Below are 24,246 nucleotides of genomic sequence, written 5' to 3'. Positions count from 1 at the left end.
AACCAAGAGAACATTGTATGTAGCAACAACAAAAATATGTGATTGAATGATCAACCATGATGGAATTGGCTCTTTTCAACAATGAAGTGATTCAGGCCAATTCCAGTGGACTTGTGATGGAGAGAGCCATCTGTATCCAGAAGGAGTACTATGGGGACTGAGTGTGCATCAAACATAGTATTTTCACTTTTTTGGTTGTTTGCTTGTTTTTTTTTTTTTTTTTTCCTTTTTCAACTTTTTTTTTGATCTGATTTTTCCTGTGGAGCATGATAAATGTGGAGATATGTTTGGAGGAATTGCACATGTTTAACCTATATTGGATTATTTGCTGTCTAGGGGAATAGGGTGGGGAGAAGGGAGGTAAATTTGGAATATAAGGTTTTGCAAAGTGAATGTTGAAAACTATCTTTATATGTATTTTGAAAATGCTATTAAATTTTTTTAAATGGGAGAAATTTTTAAAAAGTTAATTTGGGAAAAAAATCATAACCAGGAAAACTCAGTTCATATGTAATTTACATTGTTTACAAATCCTTAGTTCATTAAAAAGTCACTTTCTCAAAAAAAAAAATTTTTTTTTGGATTCCAAATTCCCTGATACTTGTGAGAGGGCAAGCAATCTGAACTAGGTTTTGCATATGCAATCATGTAGAATGTATATTTCCTTATTAGTTGTTTTGTGAAAGAAAACTTTAACCAAAAACAATTTTAAAAATTTAAAAATAGTGTTCTGTAATCTGAATTCAGATTCTATCAATTCTTTCTCTGGAGAGGAATAATATTTTTCATCATAAGTCATTTGGGATTGTTTTGGATCATTGTACTGCTGACAGTAGCTGAGACATTCACACTTATTCATTGTACAATATTGTCAAAGTATTACTCCAGAGTTGTTTGAAAGGGAAATTTGGAGGGCTCATGTGAGTTTCACACTCTGCAATCTTTTGAATTTGGCATTTTAGAAAAACAATCATTTATATATATATATATATTTTAAAATAACCCCACTCTTAGCTTTTACAAAATTGCTTCTTATGACTTTCTATATTTCCATCCCACACTCAATAGTATTTTGTTTTTTCCAGTTACATACAAAGATAATTTTCAACATTCATTTTTGTAAGATTTTGAGTCCCCAATTTTTTCTCCCTCTTTACCTTCCTTTCTTCTTTCTCCCTTCCCCAAGATAGCAAGCTTTCTGATATTGATTATATGTATATAGTAATTTTAAACATTTTCATATAAGTCATGTTGTGAAAGAAAAGTGAGAACAAAAAGGAGAACCAGGAGGAAAAAAAATGAAAATGATATGCTTTGATCTGCATTTATTCTCCATAGTTCTTTCTCTGGGTGTCGATGGCATTTTCCATCACAAGTCTCTTAAAATAGTCTTAGATCACTATATTGTTAAAAAAGCTAAGTCTTGCATAATTGATCATCCAAAAATGTTGTTGTTACTGTATACAATGTTCTTCTGGTTCTGCTCACTTCACTCAGCATCAATTCATGTCTTTTTAGATTTTTCTGAAATCTGCCTGCTCATTATTTCTTTTCTTTCTTTTTTGCTGAGGTAGTTGAGGTTAAGTGACTTGCCCAGGGTCACACAGCTAGGAATTGTTAAGTATTTGAGACAAGATTTGAACCCAGGTCCTCCTGACTTTAGGGATGGTGCTCTATCCACTGCACCAACTAGCTGCCCCCATTGTTTCTTATAGTGCAATATTATTCTATTATATTTGTATGCCACAACTTATTCAGCCATTCCCCAATAAATAGGCAACCCTGTAGTTTCCAATTCCTCGACACCACAAAAAGAGCTACTACAAATATTTTTGTAGATGTGGGTCCTTTTCCCCCTTTTATGATCTCTTTGGGATACAGACCCAGTAGAGACATTGTTGTATCAAAGGCTATGTACAGTTTACAACTCTGTCAAAAGTGCATTAGTGTCCCAGTTTTCCTACATCCCCTCCAACATTTATCTTGTTTTTTCTTGTAGCATCTTCACTGATCTCTGTAAAGTGGTACCTCAAAGTTGTTTTAATTTACATTTCTCTAATCAGTAATAATTTAGAGTATATTTTTTTCTCAATAGTATTTTATTTTTCCAAATATATGTAAAGATAATTTTCAACATTCATTTTTGTAACATGTTGTGATCCACATTTTTCTCCTTCTACCCTCCCCAAGACAACAAGCAATCTGATATAGGTTAAATATGTGAAATCCTTTTAATATTTCCATCAGTTATGTTGTACAAGAAAAATCAGATCAAAATGGAAAAAAAATCACAAGAAAAAAAAAAGGAAAAGTTAGAAATACTATATGCTTTGATCCACATTCAGTCTTCGAATTCAGTCTCACATGCCTCTGGGATGTGATTGGGATTTTCCATCCTAAATCTAATGAAATTGTCTTGAATCACCACATTGTTGAGAGACCCAAAATCCATCACAGTTGATCGTCACATAATTTTGTAATATTCCATTACATTTATATGCCATAATTTATTCAGTCATTACTCCAACTGATGGGTGTCTTAACCAATCTGAGAGGTGTGAGGTGGTACCTCAGAGTTGTCTTAATTTGATTTTCTCTAATTTACAGTGATTTAAAGCATTTTTCCATTTGACCAGACATGGCTTTAATTTTTTTTATTTGAAAATTGTCTGTTCATATCCTTTGACTACTTATCAATTGCAGAATGACTTGAATTCTTATAAATTTGAGTCAGTTTTCTCTACATATTTTAGAAATGAGAACTTTATCAGAATCATTGGCTATAAAAATTATTTCCCAGTTTTCTGCTTCTCTTCTAATGTTAGCTGCATTGGTTTTGTGTGTGCAAAGTCTTTTAAATGTAATGTCATCAAAATTATCCATTTTGTATTTTATAATGTTCTCTAGTTCTTGTTTGGTTATAAATTCATCCTTTCTCCAAAGATCTAACAAGGTAAACTATTTCATACTCTCTAATTTGCTTATAGTATCATTTTTAAATTCTAAATCTTAACTCATTTTGACCTTATCTTGATATAGGGAACAAGATGACCTATATCAAGATTGGCCTATACCTAGTTTCTGCCATACTATTTTTTTTGTTTTCCTGGAATTTTTCATCAAATAGTTCTTGTCCCAAAAGCTAGTCTTTGGATTTATCAAATAATAAATTACTGTAGTCATTGACTATTGTGTCTTATGTATCTAACCTATTCCACTGATCTACCAGTTTACTTCTTATTCAGTACCATGTGGTTTTGATAATTGATTCTATAATAGAGTTTTTGATCTGGTATGACAAGATCATTTTCTCTTGCATTTTTTTCCCATCAATTCCCTCAGTATTCTTTACCTTTTGTTCTTCTAGATGAATTTTGTTATTATTTTTTTTAGCTCTATAAAATAATTTTTTTGAATTGGTATGGTACTGAATAAGTAGATTAATTTAGGTAGAATTGTCATTTTTATTCTATTAGCTCAGCCTACTCATGAGCAATTGATACTTCTCCAATATTTAGATCTGACTTTATTTGTGTGAAAAGGGTTTTGTAATTATGTTCATAAAGTTTCTGGGTTTGTCTCAACAGGTAAACTCCCAAATATTGTATATTGTCTATGGTTATTTTAAATGGGATTTCTTTTTCTATCTCCATCTCCTGGGCTTTGTTGGTAATATATAGAAATACTCATAATTTTTGTGGGTTTATTTTACATCCTGAAACTTTGTAAAGTTATTAGCAAAATAATTAATTTTAGTTGATTCTATAGGATTCTCTAAATATATCATCTGCAAGGAGTGCTAATTTTGTTTTCTCATTTCCCACTCATATTCCTTCAATTTTTTCTTCTCCTGTTACTAAAGCAAATATTTCTAGTATAATATTGAATAATAGTGGTGATATTGAGTATCACTATTTTACTCCTGATTTTATTGGAAATGCTTCCAGCTTTCTCCATTACATATAATGCTTTCTGATAGTTTTAGATAAATAATATTTATAATTTTAGGGAAAACGTCATTTATTCCTATGCTCTCTAGTGTTTTTAATAATGAGTGCTGTATTTTTTCAAAAATGTTTTTTTTTTTCTTTTTTTGCGTCTATTGAGATAATCTGTCTTTTTTTAATAGGATGAGTGCAGCTATGAATTGGAACTTAAACCCTACTTACAAATTGGAGATATTAGTCCAACATCAGATGGTCTCAGGAATAAACATGCTTCTTCTGCCTCTGCCAATACTACTACTCTACAAAAATCTTCATTCAAAAGGAATATGAAACAATATTGTTCATCTTTATTAATAGATTTTGATGAAGAATGTGCCCAAGAATTTAAATCTGATAAAAACTTTCATTTAAAAACCAAAGTCCTTAAGGATGTGACAAAAGATCAGCTTAAAGCAAGCAATAATGACATTAGTAATTCCCTAATTACTGAAGTACATCCTATTGTTAGTTGTGATTTTCAGGAAGCACCACCAACTGATAAAGGGTCATTAGATGTAGTCAGTATTGCAAATACAAGCACTGCTCATGATCAACTACCTGAATTATTGGTAAAGTGCTCATCAGTAGATAAACCTGAAAGTTCATTTGTTAGAAACCATATAGAATCTGGTTGTGATGATTTTACTGATGGGAAAAAAAGTATTTTAACTAGCATGTTTTATCTTTCAGAAGAAGATCCTTACTTACTTAAAACAGATGCCCAGTTGTATGACAACTGTCTCTTACTGACCAAAGAAACACTTAACAATGTAGAAAGATTTTTATCACAATCTCCTCCTCCTCTAGATGAACTCTCTATTTTGAAAGATCAAATGCTAAGGACATCTTCATTTAAAAATTTAGAAGAGGATATATCCAGTTATTCTGATATGATATTTGATAAATCTAGTTGTGACAAACATGAGAATAAAATGCAAATACATGTCCAAAATGACAAAATAGCAATTCTTGATCATGCTGAAATAAATGTATCTCCTGAAAAGTGTTTAGTTAAAAAAAACAACAGTGAGATTTGTAAGACTTCAATGAAACAATTAGGCATTGATCAAAGTCAGGAAAGACAATTTTTTGATGATACTTCTTCTGAATTTAATCAGATGAGCCCGAGCCCTTCTTATTTAAAAAATAACTCTAGATGTTTATCTTCATCAGATGGAGCTGTTACAAGTGATGTATTACAGATATCTTCTTTCCACATTTCTGCTGAGTGTTTGCTAGAAGATTGTGATTCAGAAACCAAAATTCCATTAATTCACAGTACCAAGATTGAGACTTCTCTTGAAGATTTGGAAGGAACAGGCAAAGAAAAATCCCAGAATGATGATGATATTTTTGACTGTTCTAAAGAGCTATTCTCTGTTAATTTTGATTTGGGATTTTGTAGTCCAGATTCTGATGAGGAAAAATCAGAGCTAGCAGAAGATGTAAATAAAAATAATCAAATAAAAGTAGATCTCTCTGGCACCCATATCAATACCACACAAGTAGCTACAAATTATGGCCCAAGAAAAGAATCTACCCCAAGAACTTACGATAAAAGTAATAGTAGAAGTGTTTCTACAGTATTGATGCTACATAATCAAAACCCATATTGTGTACTTTCTCCACTGAGAACAGCAAAAGAAAAAGAATTTGAGTCTCCTGGCAATTCTTCACCTTCCTCAGTTTCTTCACCAATAGGAGAAAATGTTATAAGCACTCCACTCTGTAAACCAAATCCATTGAATTCATTTTCTACAATAACCCAAGAGGTTTTTGAGTTATCAGCTGCCAAGAAAAAAGCAAATCTAAGAGGCATTAAAAAAATTTTGAATTCCACTTTTGATAAAGTGGGAATTACAATAGAAAAGACTGAAAGCAATGAACAGATGAACCTGTTTGAAGCTTGCCATCAGTCTGACGAAGGTAAGATCATAAGATTATACCTCTAAAAAATGAATACTTTATTAAGAATAATAAATCCTGGAAAACTTTTTAATTTTTCGAAATTTGTGCACCTGAGTTACATATGCTATCCCTCATTACCTCCTGCTTTGTATTATCATTGTCTCTAGATTAGTGTTTCCAATTCTGGTCTTTCTCTTCTCCAATCCATCTTTCACAACTATCAAATTAATTGTAGCACATCATTCTCTTATTCACAGAACTTTGTCCTCTATTATTTATAGGATTGAAAACAAGCTCTTCATTCTGGCAAATGTGGCCCATTACAGTCAGGTTTTAGCTTACTTTTCAAGCCATACTTCACATTTTTTTTCTACTTTATATCCTTTGTGTTTTAGCCAAATTGTGCTACTTGATATATCCTGAATTTGATATTTCATCTTTCTCTCCCTCTATGTTGGTGTAAGCAATTTCCCGTTCCTGACATGTACTCCCTTCACCATGTTTTAGAATCTTCTTCAAAATCTGTTTCCATTCTCTGTCCTCTATCACTATTGGTTGCTAATGTTCTGTTTTTAAATACTTTTCCTATATTTATTATCTTGGCATATATTATAGTCCACCAGTAGAATCCCAGTCTAACTATTTTACTTTTCCATTTCTCTCCTTAGCATCTAATATAGTGTCTTTCACATTGTAGAATCTTAATTAGAATTTATTGAAAGTGAATTTAATTATAAATTTGGTATTTCATCACATGTGGTTCCTTGAAACAGTGGTATTTTCTAGAAATATATGAATCAATAGATAATTTATTTTGTGCTTAGTATGTGCAGGGAAAGCACTATTTTGGATATTGATGGAAGAACAATGAATCGCTTTTCAAGTTCATCTATTTAATAACTAAATTATATTATCCTTATGAAAAGATGAATATTAATATAATACAGTAAATTTTAAAGGTAGAATGAGTGGTTAGAACAATGAATTTAGAAATGTCACGGGCTTCCTTAGAAGGACACAGAGTTTAGCAGTTAGTCAGTTAAGAGGCTTAACAAAATAATAGAGAAGAAAGATTATGAAAATTAAAAGTGAGTTGAGGAACAGTGAACAGACTAGTTTAATTGAGTTTCTGTGAAGGGTTTGTAAATGCAAATTACATATGTATGTAGATTAATTATATAAGGGAATAAATCTTGGGAGTATTGAATCAATCTATAATTTAAAATAGAAAAAACAAATCGACCATTGTTTGGTAATGAAAAGCTTAATAGTAAAATTAATTACTTCAATTTTAGATTTTTTTTTTTTTTACAGTATTCATAGATGTGTGTGTTGTCTGTGGAGAAGAAAAAGGGGAAGTTGTAGATAACATAATATGAAAGATTTTTTTCTGCAATATTAATTAAAAATTGCTACTTTTAGTTAGTATTGAAGAAATAAGTTGTTAATATATTATTTCAAGTAGAAGTTTTATGCAAGTTCTAGCAATATTTTTTTTTCATAGATTTCAGTACATTCCTAATTATTTTTTTTTCAAAAGTAAAAGAATTAAATGGCACAGTAGAATCAATAACAAGAAAGATTTTGTGTGTGAGAGAGAGACAGAAAGAGAGTGAGAGAGAATTAACCTTTTTCTTGGTTTGGAAAAAAGTGAATTTCTGATATCTACCCATCTTCTATATTTGTCACCCCTTAAGGAGAAATTTTTAAGTTCTTTCTCTTCCTTGTTTTCTCCCATGTATTTCTTTTTTCTGCCTTTTCTTTCTTAAAACTAGAAAAAAAATAGAACAAAACTACATTCAGGTCAAGTATACTTCTTTATTCATTTATCTTTCTAGATTTCTCTTGTCTCCTATGTTTGTGTTTCAAAATTTTACCTCCTTCTGGTCTTTTCATCAGGAATGCTTGCTGTATTATCTAATATCCCAATTTTTTTCTCCCCTTCAGGATTATATTCAGTTTTGGAGGATAATGTTTAGTTATAAGACTTTTTCTTCTGACTTCTCAGAGTTCTTACAAACTTACTTTAGGATGTTATAGATAACTAGCTTAGAATATACCCATTCAAATTCATCTGTGATCCTTGTGGTCATTGGATCCCTTGAGGTAGGTGAAAATATTCGTGCCACTCTGCTGTTCTATTTCTTCCTGAACTTAATCAGTTCCAAATATGCTTACTTTTTGTAGCAGGCTGAGCTAGGAGCTGAGAGCAAAGGAGGAGCATGGTGGTCTAGCTTGGTTGCCCTCAGTTTGGAGATACTACTCTAGAGCACTTCTCTCTTCTTGATTCCTTTGTCTAGCCTCTGAGCACTAGAGATCATGTGGGTTTCTCGAGTCTTATATAGCACCTCTGATGTGGACTACCCAATTGTACTTTTATTCTTTCCCTGGGCAAACGCTTGTCTTTGTTTCTTGTTGGTTTGGAGCTTCAAGGCCACGATGCCTTTCTTTGTTCAGTGACCCACTAGAATTTTTCTTTGTTTTTTCTCTTAGGGTCCTCGCTGACTAGAATTGAAATTCTACTTCTTTCAAGTCTCAAAAGAGATCCCATTGATACAAGTTTTTTTATTTTGCCCCTGACCAAAATGTTTGGGACATACAGTTTGGACTGAGTGGAGGAGCCTCCTGTTTTTCCTATTTTGTAATTGATCACTACTTCTCACACTTTTTCTTCTTTCAATAGAGTTTCTTAGGGAACCTTAGCTAAGCTATCACCTGTTTCCTCTTTTACTAGAAACACAACAAACTCTTAATGTGGTGTTTAGCCATTCATTATTTGAGGGGCAGCCACTTTTTTTCTAATCTTGCTGTTATGACTTTTCTCATATTTGGGACATTTCTTTCTGTTTTTTAAACCTCCTTTGGATATATTTTCAGCAGTGAAACCTGTGAGTCAAATGAACAGTTTAGTGGCTTTTCAAATAAAATTACAATTTTTTTTACCAAAAATTTTCCAAAATTTTCAAAATTTCCAAAATCATTTCACACATTCACTACTAGGATGTTTATTGGCTTGTATTCCTGCAGTCTTCCCATTTTTTATGATCTTTGCCATTTTGTTGCATGTGAAGCAAAACCTCAGTTTTAAAATTTTTCATTTCTCAAATATTTTGAAGCAGTTGTTACATAGTTTACAATTATACCTGTAAGTGTAATTGACTTACTGAAGTTACTGAAAAGTAACTTTCAATTACTTTTAAAGTAATTCATGCGCTTTTACTTCTTGTCTATTGTTTCTTCATATAATATATATATTTATATTTTCCCTCTGAGGCAATTGGGGTTAAGTAACTTGCCCAAGGTCATACAGCCAGGAAGTGTTAAGTGTCTGAGGCTAGATTTGAACTCAGATCCTTCTGACTTAAGGGCTGGTGCTCTATCCACTGTGCCACCTAGCTGCCCCTTATTTTATATTTGTTATATGTTGTTTGATCATATATCTTGTGTAGGTGTGTGTATACATAGATCTTGTACATCATTATATGTCTTGTATATTTTTTCAGATATTTGTTACAAAGATTTTTATCCTCAGTTGACAATTTTATCCTAGCTACATTTATTTTTTTGTGTGCAAAAGCTTTTAAATTTTATGGAGTTGAAAAGATCTTTTTAGTCAGTTCCCTAACACTATTTTTTTGGTTAGGAATTCTCCCACATAGTTGTAGAATTTACTTTCTTCTATTCCTCTCTAAAGTAAAATATGTGCTCTTTTGTTTATGTTGATTTGGACTTGGGTATGTGACATAGATGATGGTCTTAACCCATTTTTCAACCAAAATGCTTTTTATTTTGTCCAGCTTTTCTTATCAAATAGAGAATGCTATAGGAATTAAAATTTTTTTGGTGTTATGTTTGCATTAATCTTTTATCTGATAATCCCAAATGATTTGATACCTTTGCATCTAAGTTCTCTATTACTAATTGAAATTATTTAGCTTTTCAGTTATTGGCTTCCATGTGTATAATTTCTTTGGGGTTCACTTATTTTTATGGAACTATTATTAAATGCTTTAAGAAAATGACTGGTTTAAAAATCGAGAGTAATGGATTAATGTTTGTGAGGATCTCCAGAGTTATCTTTCATTTGACATTTACCAGCTGCCCAACTTGGGCAGGTCTCTTTGGTTTTTTGACTCCACTCCTTCACTTTCTTTCCCATTCCTGTTGTGTAAAATAGCAAAGAAATATTGGTGCTACCTGTTCCTAGGATTTGTGGTATCTTCTTTTCTTCCTAACCCCTTTTTCCTTCCCGTGCCTCCTCTACTTTTCTATTTCTTAGTTTTAAACTGTACACCTTGTAGACCCTGCTACTGAGGAGACTAAGAAAACTAGAAAAATCACTTGAAAGAGAGTTTTAAGCTGTTGTAGGACTAATGTCTATTGGGTAAACACAAAATGAGGTGGCCAATAAGTTGAGCTCATGGGATTAAGAGGTCTTCAAACTGATTAAGGAAGAGCTAAAGGATACAGAGTAGGTCAAAGCTTCTGTGAAGATAAGCAGTCATGTTGGGTCTATAAAAATGGTTTGGTTGCTGCACTTATAGCCTGAGCGATCAGAAGACCCAGTCTCCTCCACTCCCTCTACAACCCCCAAAACTGGAAAGAACATTAGATCTGATTTAAATTCTAGCTTTGCTATCTTATTTCTCTGTGACCTTGGTCTAATAAATATGTTAACACATATTTCATCTCTATAATGAGAAGATTTTAACTAGGTAGTCTTTAAGGGTCTTTATTAGTCCTAAATTCTGACCTGCTCTTATTCTTATTTGATCAATAAATAACAATATTTTCCTGTGGTTGTTAACATTTTAATATGTGTTTTATTTTTCCTGCAGAAAAAAGCATTGGAAGTGAAGATGATGTGGTTTTCCAAAGAAAGAGTAAAAAACTGAAAAAGGATCATCTGAAATCCCCCAAAGTGAGTCATTCAACAAAGGCCATAATATAATCAATTGGAAAGTTCTATTTCTTTCTTTAAAATTCTGTCTTTTAATTTGTTTGAATAGGTTGGGAAGAACAGTGATGTTGAATCTCCTCTTTATGTTTCCAAGAAATGTAGGCGTGTACTGAGTACAGTAAGTTGCTATTCAATGAAACTGACCAAATCTCATCATAATGACTATCAATTACTTTGATATTTTCTGGTTTGTCTCATTTAAACTTAGGTGCATTATTAAAAAGTTGAGAATAGGACAAATATATTTTTCCTGTTACTTAATCTTATTCTTTCAAAGATTTACACCCACCCCCCAAAAAAATATTTTGCTCAGTAAAATATGTACATAATTCTTGAAATTTTTATTTTTTTCAAAATTTTTAGACCTTATTAGTAGTTTTGTGTAGATGTATTAGATTTTTACAACCTCTGGAAAAGGCTGGTCATATAATCAAAATTATGTGACCTTGTTTACCTCAGTTTAAAATAGAATTATATTAAAATATCATACAGCAAATGTAACTTCCCACTGACTAATTAGACTGTAAGCATTAACGTGATTCCATCAAAGCCTGGCACATAGTAGACACTCAATGAATGCTTGTTCCATTCCTTTCTTCTTCATGCTGAACATGCATATAAGCCCTATAGAATTGTCTAACTGAAAGAAGCACTTCTTCAGAGCTCCATCTTATTCTTTGACTAATTCCATGGTCTGATTTTTGTCATGAATTATAAATGTTATAGCTCCTGACCACTCTTTTTTGGTTTGATGGTTGTATTTTGGGCTGCTAGGTGACTCAATGTATAGAGCACTGAGCTTGTAATCAGTAAGATCAGAGTTCAAATCCAGCCTCAAACACTTACTAGTTGGGTGACCTTTGGCCACTTAATCTTTGCCTTAATCCACTGGAGAAGGAGATGGCAAACCATTCCAGTATCTTTGCCAACAAAATCTCATATGGGGATGTGAAAAGTCGGACCACAATTGAATGACTGAAAACAAAATTTAGGCTGTCAACAAATGGACTGTTGACATTTATTTTTGTTCCTTTGAGTAATCCTATCCTATAAGATAGATTATTTTGCTTTCTTTATTAAATTATGATGCTTGGCACTTGGGTAACACTTAGTGCTTTTGATTCAAATTTATAAGTTAGAATTACTTTTTTTTTTTTAATCCAAGAATTTTATTTTATTTTTAACATGTTTAACATGATTTTAACATGTCATTTATGAAACAAATTCCTTGGCTATTGGTTCAAGCAGATCAGTTGGTTCTCACAAATTGCTTCTCTGAATGGAACAGGCTGACATTTCAGTTGAACCCACGTGGCTTTTTCTTTGACTTCTTTCTTCTAATCATTTTCCTTTACCTGCTTCAGGAAGTTATCTCTGGTTTTACAATGCTTAATATGCTAAATATTAGCTCTCTTAACTTAGCTAGAATCTTGCCCTTAATTTGATTGTTTACAACAATGCCCATAGTATTTGAGGAATACTGTCCAGTCTTGCAAAGGTAATTTGTGGGGCAATCTTTGTTGAACTGTGCCCATATCCTTGATATCTATAATATAACCTTTATTGTATATTCACATATACATAGCCAAAAGAACAATACCATGTTTTCAAAGTCTTAGAAAACATGTATTGTGTCCTCCTTTTCTTTTTGTGTTCATCGTTTTGGCACCACTGGAATATGGCAGAGCTGATGGAAAGCTAAATTGGAATTTCTTAACTAAGATTTTCTTTTAAAATGAAAATTGTTCCTAGCCATTTACAATATAGTTCAAGGAATATTGTTTTAAAGAAAGATTTATTTTTATTTTAAATACAATCAATTAACAAGCATTTATTTAGGGGCAGCTAGATGGTGCAGTGGATAGAGCACTAGACCTGAAGTCAGGACCTGAGTTCAAATGTGGCTTTAGACACTTAACACTTCCTAGCTGTGTGACCCTAGGCAAGCCACTTAACCCCAATTACCACAGCAGAAAACAAACAAAAAACACAAACATTTATTTATTAAGTGCTTATTATGTGCTGGGTTCTATACTAAGTGTTGAGTATAAAAAGATAGGCAAAAGACAGTCGTTGTCCTTTAAATTACACTCTAATGAAAGAGACAACATGTAAACAACTATGTACAAAAAAAAAAAAACTATCTACAGGATAAAAGGAAATAATTAAAAGTAAAAAGCTTTCTATAGAAAATGGAATTTTAATTGAAACTTGAAAGAAGCTAAGAAGCAGAGATGAAAAGGGAAAGCATGTCAGGAAGAGAAGGGCAGCTAATGAAAACACATGAAGGACAAATCAGTGAATTCATTTACTTCATAATTTTAAGTAACTTAATAGCTGTAAAGATAAATATTGATCAAGTCTCTAGTAATATGCAGATTGCTGTGCTAAAGAATATTGGTTTTTAATTCAGATAGAGTTGGGATGAAAAATATCCACATTCAGGGAATTATGGAGACTGTGCATCAAAACATAATATTTTCAACTTTTGTTTGTTTGTTTTTTTCTTGTGGTGTTTTTTTCCTTTTAGTCTGATTTTTCTAAGATTGCACATATTTAACTTATATCGCATTACTTGCTGTCTTGGGGAGAGGGGAAGTAAGAGAGAGAGGAGGAAAAATTTGGAACACAAAGTCCTACAAAAATGAATGTTGAAAACTATCTTTACATGTATTTGGGAAAAAAAATACTATTGAGGGAAAAAAAGGGGAATGGAGCCAAGGTGCTGGAGAGTAGCCAGGTCTTGTCTGAAATTTTCCTGACTTGCTTCAGATCAATACCAGATTAATTCTGAACAAATTTTGGAGTGACAGAACCTAGAAGTATTTGAAGTGTAACAAATTTCTAGCAGAAGATATTTTGTTTTGTTATTAAAAATTTTTTATTTTCAAAACATATGTATAGGTAATGTTCAACATTCACCCTTGCAGAATCTTGTGTTCCAAAATTTTTTCCTTCTCTTCCCCTGGATTGCAAATAATTCAATACATGTTAAGCATGTGCAATTCTTCTATGCATATTTCTACAATTATCATGCTATACAAGAAAAATCAGATCAAAAGGGAATAAAATGAGAAAGAAAACAAAAAGCAAGTGAACAACAACAAAAATAGTGAACCACATTCAATCCCCATATCCCTCTCTCTGGATATTGATGGCTCTCTCCATCATAAGTCTATTGGAATTGGCCTGAGTCACTTCACTGAAAAGAGCCAAGTCTATCACATCAACATTTGTTTTTGTAAGATTTTGAGTTCCAAATTTTTTCTCTCTACCTCTCTTACTGCTCTCTCCTCAAGACAGCAAGCAATCTGATATAGGTTATACATGTACAATCATTTTAAACATTTTTTCATATTATTCATATTGTGAAAGAAAAATGAAAACAAAAGGGAAATACTACAAGAAAGAAAAAGCAAACAAACCAAAAAAGATGAAAATAGTATGCTTTCATCTGCCTTCAGTCTCCATAGTTCCTTCTCTGGGTGCAGATGACATTTTCCTTATTCTGCTCACTTCACTCAGTATCAGTTTGTGTCAGTCTTTTCAGACTTTTCTGAAATCAGCCTGCTCATGATTTTCTATAGAACTATAATTTTCTATTACCTTCATATACTATAATTTATTCAGTCATTCTCAAATTGATGGGCTCAATTTCCAATTCCTTGACATTGTGAAAAGAACTACAACAAACTTTTTTTGCATATGTAGATCCTTTTCCCTCTTTTATAATCTTTTTGGGATATGGATCCAGTAATGCCACTGCTGGATCAAAGAGTATACAATTTTATAGCCCTTTGGGGACATAGTTCCCAGTTGCTCTCCAGAATGACTGTTTGGATCATTTCACAACTCCACCAAAATGCATTAGTGTGCCACTTTTCCTATCTTCTCTCCAACCTTTATCATTATTTTTTCCTGTCATGTTAGCCAATCTTATAGGTATGAGGTGGTACTTCAAAGTTGTCTTAATTTGCATTTCTCTAATCAGTAGTGATTTAGAGCATTTTTTCATGTGATTATAGATGGTTTTAGTTTCTTCGATTGAATGTTGTTTGTTCATATCCTTTGACCATTTATCAATTAGAGAATGGCTTGTATTTTTACAAATTTGATTCTCTAGCAAAGATAGCATCATAGCATCTGCAAGGACAGCTAGTTTTGTTTCCTCATTGCCTACTCAAATTCCTTCAATTTCTTTTTCTTCTGTTACTAAATCAAATATTTCTAGCATAATATTGAATAATAGTATCCCTGTTTTACCCCTGATCTTATTGGGATTGCTTCTAGCTTTCCCCGTTACATATAATGCTTTCTGATGGTTTTAGGTAGATGATATTTATCATTTTAGGGAAAATTTCATTTATTCCTATGCTCTCTATTTGCTATCTTTTGTTTCTTCTCCCTGCTAACTCTTCTACTATTGCTCACTTGCCTTGCCATTTCTTAACCTTCCCTACCCTGGAATCCCTCCCATTTCCCCCTCCCCTATCTCTCTCCTAACCTTTACCTCCTTTATTCCTTTCCCATTGATCTATACATTTTTCTAAACCTTATCTTATCCTAGTCCTTTCTTATTTATTTATAGATTTTGAAGATTGCTATACCCATCTTGATATATTTGTATGTATGTATATAGACATATTATTCCCTCTTTAACCCACTCCTGATGTGAAAAACTTTCAGAACTACTAGCCCTTTTCCCCTGTCTAATTCTTCTGTATTGATTCTAACTTTCACACCTCATTCATTTAGCATAATTACTGTTATCTTTTTCTACATGATTTTACTTTTTAGAATCACATCATCCTCACCTCTACCCCTGTTTTCTTTTAGACTATTCCATTACTAATGACAGTCTTAGATATATGGCTTATATTTCCATATGTAAAACTTAAACGGTTTGTCCTTATTGAAACCTTTAAAATTAGTCCTTGATTTTTGTGCTTGTCTGTCTTGAATTCTATTGAATTCAAGTTTATTTGAGATAAAATCCTGAAAATTGACAGTTAATTGCACATTCATTTTTCCCACAATATTATACAATTTTGATGAATATAATATTTTCGGTGGCTATCCTAGTTCTTTTGATTGTCTAAATATAATTTATTTTTGATCTGAGGATTTGAAGTTTAGTAGTGATGTTCCTGTTTGTTTTCCTTGTAGGATCTCTTTAGATGGTGATCAGTGGATTTTTAGTATTTCTTCTTTCCTCTGTTGTTTTGTCACTTCCCCAATATTAAATTCTTACAGCATAAAAATATTCCATCACATTCAAATAGATCCTTTGTCTTTGTTCCCTTATAGTGGTGTCTGTTAAATCTTGTGTGATCCTATCTGTGGTTTCAAAGTACTTGGAATCTTTGTTCCAGTATGACTGTAGTATTTTCTTTTTGACTTGGGCATTTTCATTGTGGATTTTGGCTTGAATATCCATTTGCACTTTTTTTCAGGAGCTGTGATTTTTTTTTTTCCCATTTCTACTTTTTCAACTTGTTCTAAGATATATAGGCAATTTTCTTCATAATTTCTTAAGATATAATTTGTAGGTGGTTTTTTTTTTTTTTTTTTTTTGCTCAGAAGTTTCAAGAAATCCAGTGATTTCTTAAATTATCTCCCTGAAACTATTTTCCAGGTCATTTTTTTTATATATTTTTTAATTTTTTGACTTTGTTTTATTATTTGTTGGTATCTTACAGATTCATTTTTTAGTTTTTCTTTTCATCTGTAAGATTTTGTACTTTTACTGACCTGTTAATTGTCTTCTCATAATGTTTCTTTCATAACTCTTATTTGGTTTTTTAAAACTTTTTTTAGTGCCTTTTTTAACTCTTCTTGAGATTCTTATGGGACTTGTGTATAGTTTATACTTTTTTTTGAAGGATAGTATCTTATACTAGAATAATAATAATAATAAATTATAATTATAATAATGATGATCTTTTAGTTTATCTTTTATAATTTTTTTGTTGTTTTAGTCAGAATCATCTGATGATGAAAGTACTGATTTTCATAAACCAGTTCTAACTCAAGATGATTTTCAGAATAATACTAGGAATCCTTTAAAACCTGTGAGAGCCCTAAAAAGTTCTAAAAATCTAAAGGTAAGAATTTTCTAATTTCTTCCGAATAATTATCTTGTTTTTGTTTGTTTGTGGACATTAAAAATATAATTAATAACTTCTCTACTCAAGTCTTCCTCTGATGCCTCTTGATGGTTCTAGATAACCCTGGGATTCTCAAGGAATATCTCTTCTTGCCCTGCCATGCTGGTTTGGCTTTGAGAAATCAAAGCATATACCTACAATTTAACTGATTTTAAAGTAACTCAACACAAACAGGTCTCCATTGTGGTTTTGTATATAGATTTCCCTACAGTTGTACTTGAAGACAGTTGTAGAAATTGGAATATTAATGTTTGTTTAGTGTTTTAAAGACTATAAGGATCATTGTGAGATAAGTAGTAGAAATATTATTATCTCAGTTTTACAGATGTGGAAACTTAGCATGTAGAGTAGTGGTCCAGAAACTACAACTCAGAGGCAAAATGTTGCCTTCAGTCTGTTGTTTTTTTTTTTTTTTGTTGTTTGTTTTTAATAACCAAAGAGCTAAGATGGCTTTACATTTTAAAATATAAAACATAATAAATAAAACTTTTTTGTACATTGTTTAAAATAATGCTTAGCTCCATAAGCTGTCATTTGTAACTCTTTCTCTGCCTCTTCACAATAATCTTTTTATCAGTAGAGAGACACAGAAAAGGCATGTATCTTAGAAATATTGAAGTGTAATCAGGAATGTAATTTCTTTGTTTTTAATGAAGTAAATTTCCAATTAAGACTTGTTAAATTTTCTTATAATATAATTTATATCCATATTAATTCACTGTGAGAATTTTATTATAGATTTTCTCGCTTTCAAATTTATTTCAATAAAATAACCTTATCAAATTGTATCCAGAAAAAAGAACTTCCAGCCATTAAAATAATTATTTGAGCCAAAGTTTCAGATTTTGTAAAAAAAAAAAAAAAAAAAAAAAAAACAAAAACTAAAAACTAAAAACTAAAGATAACCCTAAATTTCTATTTCTAATGGCTGTTTCTTGGGATTAATTGGTTTTGTGCTATATTACTACATGAGAAATCGTTGATGTGAGACATATGTTTCATGGAAATAAAACATTTTCTAAGGTAGAATTTGTGAGAATGGCATATAAACCATACATACTAAGATTAATTTTCATAGTTACTATTATGGTTCAAAAGATCAGGAAATAACTCTCTAGCTGACCAATTACTTGCTGGGAATTTCCTCAATTTAATATTTTTTGGTTTTTCCATTTTATAGAATTGTCTTATCTCCTCTCATAAAATGATTGACTAGAAATTTCAAAATGTTCAAAGATTAATTAGAAATATGAAGTTTACTGGCATGAAACAACTTAGATGATTTGAATGTGATTCTATAAAGATAGCCAGATTAAATTGGCTATTCTAGATATATTTATCACTATCATTTCCTGGTTGTTGTTGTTGTTGTTTTTCCCATGTAGACTATTCCTATCGCTTTAATACCGGTTTCTTCTAGATCTTTAAGAAAAATAAATATCTATTTTAAGCTGTTACTTTATTTTTATTAGCATGAAGCCAGACAATTTTTAGATGAAGAAGCAGAGATTTCAGAAGATGCAGAAAGTATTTCATCTGATGAAAGTGAAAAATCAGAAAATGAACAAGATTCCTCACTACTTGGCTTCCTAAATGATGGGACTCAGCTTTCACAGGTTCTAAATGGTAAATGCCATTGTCATTGCTATTTTCCACATTTTAAAATTCTTTTGCCTTTGTTCATGTCCTGATTTGTTTATTTTGCATTGCATACAGGCAATGATTATAATAAGTAACTATAGTATTGAACCTGATACAGGTTTATCATAAGTATACAACATGCAGGACAATGCCCTGATGCTGAATGGCCCCAAATCCTCTGTGGCAGAGGGGGTTTTATATAACCTTTTGGCACTCAGTAAAGAATTTAAGGTTAGTTTTCCTATGAGTTCCCAAGGAAGTCTGATGCTTCATTGGGACTTAATCGCTACCTCAAGGTAGCATCCTCTTATGTTGATCTTTCAACAAAGTACAACAAAGGAGTCAGAAGATAAGGAGTTTAATTCCCCAGACATAGAAGCTGAAGTAGACATTACAAATATATGGCTACCACATAAAAAGTATGAAGTTACTAAAGATTTTTACATTTGGAGTCAATTTACAGACTAGTAATTCATTTGTTCTTTTATTTACTTGACAAAGCTTAGAATTTAAGGACTTCTGTTTTCTGGTTCCATCCTACCTTTACCTTATTTCAAGCATGTAAAAGACAGACTCGATTATTGTCTGGTTCTTAAATCCTTCCTGCACATTATATACTCTATAAATTTTCAGACACCTCTTATTCTTGGAAAGTATTCCCTTTTTTGTGTAAATTTTGAAAAGATTCAAAATTTTTGGGGCAGCTAGATGGCACAGTGCTCAGCCCTGAAGTCAGGAGGACCTGAGTTCAAATGTGGTCTCAGACACTTAACATTTCTTAGCTGTGTGACTCTGGGCAAGTCACTTAAACCCAATTGCCTCAGCAAAAAAAAAAAAAAAAGATTATTTTTTTTCCTAGCAAGTCTTGTTTATTAGGTACTGCATTCTCCCTGAATTTTTTTGGATTATTCTCTCACCCCCAAGCTGAAATTACTCTTCTCATCTTTTATATATTTCCCTTATTATCTTACATTCTACTTTTTATCATTTTTCTAATTATATCTTTATTGATTTTGTAAAATGCCTTGTATATAATAAGTATGTAATAAGCATTTAATTAGTCCAGATGTCACTTTATCCACATTTTAGCCTTCAAGCCTTTTTTTCCAATATTTTATTTTTTTCCATTTACATGCAAAGATAACCCTCAACATTCATTTTGGCAAGATTCTGAGAAACTTTTCTTCCTCCCTCCCTTTCCTCCTCAAGAAAGTAAGCAATCCGATATACACCACACATGCACAATCATTTAAAACATATTTCCACATTAGTCATGTTGTGAAAGGAAAATCAGAACAAAAGGGAAAAAACACAAGAAAAGAAAAGTGACAATAGTATGCTCTAATTCACATTCAATCTCCATAATTCTTTCTCTGAATGTGGAGAGCCTTTAAGTTTTTAAAAGATTGCTTTTTGAAGGTACTTCCGGTTCTTCAAAACAGGCAATTTCCCAAGGAACACAATTTGTTTAAATTTAGATTAAGTTGTAGTTAACTAAATCTTGGTAGCCGTTATTTTAATGTATCTTTTAAAAATTAAATTCTCTTTATATAGATTCTGAGATGAAAAGTGTTTATCTACAGTCTGTTCGCAGTCCATTGGTAGGCAATATGTATAAAATGGTTCACAAGAAATATGATTCCATGAATATTTTCTCACAGGTATGAATTTTTTCAATATATAAGAATTTCCTGTTAATGTGGTTGAGCGGGTTGCTGAAATGACTTTTGTAATCTCTTTTATAATTATTTAAAATAAAATCTGGGACATTTTAGCTATGAGAAAGGTGAGTTTCCATGGGCTCTTTCATTCAATTATGAAATTATCATTCAGTTATTCAAATCACCTATAGGTGATTGTGAATTTTTGTTTTGAAAATATCTCTTGCTTATATATTCTTTATAGGGTCATATACCAAATCAAACATAGCATTTCTCATAGGACTGCTATATTATATCTAGACTGATGTTCTTAGGACTATATATTACAGATGGAAGGCATGTTAGAAATCATTTATTTCAGCTACCTTAGTTTAAAGCAGGGGTTCTCAAACTACGGCCTACCGGCCAGATGCGGTCTGCTAAGGACGTTTATGCGGCCCGCCAGGTTATGGCAAATGGGCGGAGACAGAGTGTGAGTTTTTGTTTTTACTATAGTCTGGCCTATCTTTAGATAACAAAGAAATGCCCATTTTATAGTTGATATTTCTAGGTTACTTAAAATTTTATCTTCTTAAAAAAAAAAACAATCCAAAGTATCATTTAAGTATGCAAATTAGATGAAATCAGTCTAGCTGTTTTATAATAAGAGAGTCGATGCAAATTATATCTAGCTACATTAGATATTAGATCAAATTTCACATATATGTATATATGTATCTATACATGTGTGTATATACATACATATAATTACATTAGTTGTCTAATAATAGTAATGCAATAAATATAGCAGGTGATCAGCAAATATTTGAATTACATAAGAAATTTAAATTTCTGTTACATTTCTTTTAAAATTTTTTGCCATAGATTCCTGAACAAGATGAAACTTATGTTGGAGATAGCTTCTGTGTTAGTGATGAGGAGGAACATTCTATCAATGATTCAAGTGAAGAAGTATGTGTTGATTTCAGCTTAATAAATGAAGATAGCTTTGTTGATGGAAGGAAAAAATATCATACACGACGTTCAGCAAAATTAAAGCGAATTAAGACACAGAAGAATTTTGCATTTAAAAAAAAGAAAGGATCCAGAATTATTATACCTGAAGATTCAAGTGAAGAAGAAGACAGTGTTAAAGTTAATGATCAAACAGAATCTAATAATGTAACTATTGACATTTGTAGTAAAACAGAAAAACAAGATGATTGTTTCCAAAAATCACTACTTTCTGAGTCTTTGAAGAGAGATGAAGTACTTGTTGAACTGAACGTTGTTAATAATCCAATCAAGGAGGGACAAAAGAGACCACTTAATATCAAATGCTCAGTTTCTAATGCTCTAGACACAAAAACCCAATGTAATTATAAAATTAGAACTTTATCAAATGCTGATTCGCCAAAAGACAGCACAAAATTTGCAGCCCAGCCCAAGGTATGAACCAATGAAAAACTATCATGTTCTCACAAATTTTAGCATGTTTTTGTTATATATCACAAGAATTTATTAATCCTAGTGAAAATTAACACAGTTCTTCAAACATGCATGTAAACCTTGCAAGTATTGTATTGAATTGTAGTAGTAATTAATGTGGTATGTTTAGCTTTGTGTTCCAAGAACACTCCTTGTGAACATTATTGCAGTCTGCTTTCTAATTCATTTGGCTACCCTTTTCCATTTTGTGAGGTACTCCATCCCAGTTCTCCTACACTTAGAGTAATTTTGTATAATTTATATCTGTCCCTATTCCTTTACCCATTTTCTCTTTACCCAATGCCAATCCCCAATCCTTTCTATCTTTTAAATTATCATTCCTTAAAATTGAATCATATTTTACTTATGAAAGTTCCCTACCTCTCTTCTCCCTCTTTTACATCTCCTCTCACCTTTCCTCCAATCTGTTTCTTAATTGCCTGATTCCCTATTGAGTTTTATGTTTTTCTATGCCAGTTTTAGTGGTTTATTTCTAAAAGAATAAGATCATAAAATGCTTGGTCCCTTTCTCCAATTTTTGTAATGCTTTTATATATATTCTTTATACTAAATAATAAGTACCTTTCCCCCTTCTCCCTTAATTTTTCCCTAGTATATTCCTTTTTTACTCACTTTTGTTTTTTAAAATCAACTAAACAGAACAAAATATAAACTCAGGTTTTGTGTTTATCTTATTTAATTCCCCTGATCACCCCTGAAGACATATAGCCCTTTGAGTTTGTTTAAATGTATTTACCTTTTCATGTATGAAAATATATTATGGACTTTTTATTCCTGTAAAGGGGTAGGCTGAGGGGTGTCTTTTATCTCTTCTTTGGAGTTATGCTTGTTCTTTGTAATTTTGCTATATTCAAATTTTTTTCCCCTCAGCTTAATAATGATATGGAAGATGTTAATTCAGAACCTTTAGTGTTGTGTGATTCCAGTTCAACTGAAAATTTGGTTCTGACACCTCCTTCACTTGGACTTCCAGAGAAAAGGCAAAGAAACTGTATTCTTGTGGATAGCAGGGAAATCTCCTCTGGTTCAGAAGTAATTTCCTCTTTGAGAACCATTCATGGATTAGAAGTGGAGGTTTGCCCACTCAATGGCTGTGATTACATTGTTAGCAACCGAATGGCTGTGGAAAGAAAATCTCAATCAGAGATGATAAACAATATGAATAGATGTAAACTTATTGAGAAGATTCAGTATTTACAAAATATATTTGAAAGAATATGTGTGATTGTGGAAAAAGACAGAGAAAAAACAGGTTTGTATTTAAATGTTTTTTTCATGCTTCTTAGGTCTATTAAAAAAAAAAAGTCAAAACTATTCTTTTGTCTTCAAAATATAGCCAGTTTGAGGCAGCTACTTGGTGCAGTGGATAGAGCAAAGTCTTTGAATAAGGAGGGCAAATTCAAATCTGGCCTCAAACACTTACTGTGTGAACTTGGGCAAGTCATTTAATATCAATTGTCTCCTGACCCTCCCTCCATATATAGGTACACATACATGCATGTATGTGTGTGTATGTATATATATAAAATCCTCAAGTTAATAACATCAGACTTATAGTTAGTTTTTTTTTTTTCCTGAGGCAATTAGGGTTGAGTGACTTGGGTCACACAGCTAGGAAGTATTAAGTGTCTGAGGGCAGATTTGAACTCAGTTCCTCCTGACTTCAGGACTGAGCTCTATCCACTATGCCATCTAGCTGCCCCCATCAGACTTATAGGTAACTTCATATATATATCTGCAGCTAGTGGCTCCTCCTTTCTCCCTTTTCATACTTCTTATGTGTTAGAGATGTAGAAATGGTGTTTATGCATGTATATGGGGTGATGGTATACTTAGGCTGAGAATGGAATATCCTTCTTTAGGATTGAGGCTGATGTTTTCATTGTATCAATATTCATTTATGTTCCTACTAGATTGTATTATTTCAATTCTGTTTAATAATAGCTAACATTTACATAGTACTTTAAGACTTATAAGATTATGTGTTGATTAGAGAAATGCAAATTAAAACATCTCTGAGGTGCTACCTCATGCTAACCAGATTGGCCAATATTACAGAAAAAGAAAATAATAAATGTTAGAGAGGGTGAAGGAAAGCTGAGACATTAATGCACTGTTAGCGGAGTTGATCTAACTATTCTGGAAAGCAATTTTGGAACTGTGTCTAAAGGGCATACCCTTTAGGTTTGTATTCCAAAGAGATTCATAAAAAGGGAAAAGGACATTTTTTAAAAATTAACGTTTTTTAATTATATCCTTTTATTTACAAAACATATGCATGGGTAATTTTTCAACATTGACCCTTGCAAAACCTTCTGTTCCAACTTATCCCCTCCTTCCCTCCACCACCTTCCCTAGATGGCAGATAGTCCAATACATGTTAAATCTGTTAAAATATATGTTAAATACAATATACATATACATATTTATATAGT

General features: G+C 31.8%; 1 protein-coding gene and 1 pseudogene across 2 annotated transcripts in view; one reads left to right on the top strand and one right to left on the bottom strand.

Moving 5' to 3' along the window:
* FANCM (FA complementation group M) overlaps positions 1–24,246 on the top strand; it is a 93,570-nt gene that overhangs the window by 53,717 nt on the left and 15,607 nt on the right. For both annotated transcript variants that reach the window (XM_074290167.1, XM_074290168.1), the window contains exons 14-21: positions 4,130–5,912; positions 10,733–10,815; positions 10,904–10,972; positions 16,833–16,958; positions 18,494–18,647; positions 20,217–20,323; positions 21,188–21,751; positions 22,682–23,063. In XM_074290167.1, the coding sequence (XP_074146268.1) occupies positions 4,130–5,912; positions 10,733–10,815; positions 10,904–10,972; positions 16,833–16,958; positions 18,494–18,647; positions 20,217–20,323; positions 21,188–21,751; positions 22,682–23,063 (3,268 nt within the window). The remainder of the gene's footprint in view (positions 1–4,129; positions 5,913–10,732; positions 10,816–10,903; positions 10,973–16,832; positions 16,959–18,493; positions 18,648–20,216; positions 20,324–21,187; positions 21,752–22,681; positions 23,064–24,246) is intronic.
* LOC141555836 (large ribosomal subunit protein eL21-like) lies at positions 12,067–16,291 on the bottom strand (annotated as a pseudogene).

The sequence above is a fragment of the Sminthopsis crassicaudata genome, chromosome 2 (assembly GCF_048593235.1).
Source record: "Sminthopsis crassicaudata isolate SCR6 chromosome 2, ASM4859323v1, whole genome shotgun sequence".
NCBI lineage: Eukaryota > Metazoa > Chordata > Mammalia > Dasyuromorphia > Dasyuridae > Sminthopsis > Sminthopsis crassicaudata.
The sequence above is the reverse complement of the archived record's forward strand: the minus strand, read 5'-3'. Positions and strand labels throughout refer to the sequence as shown.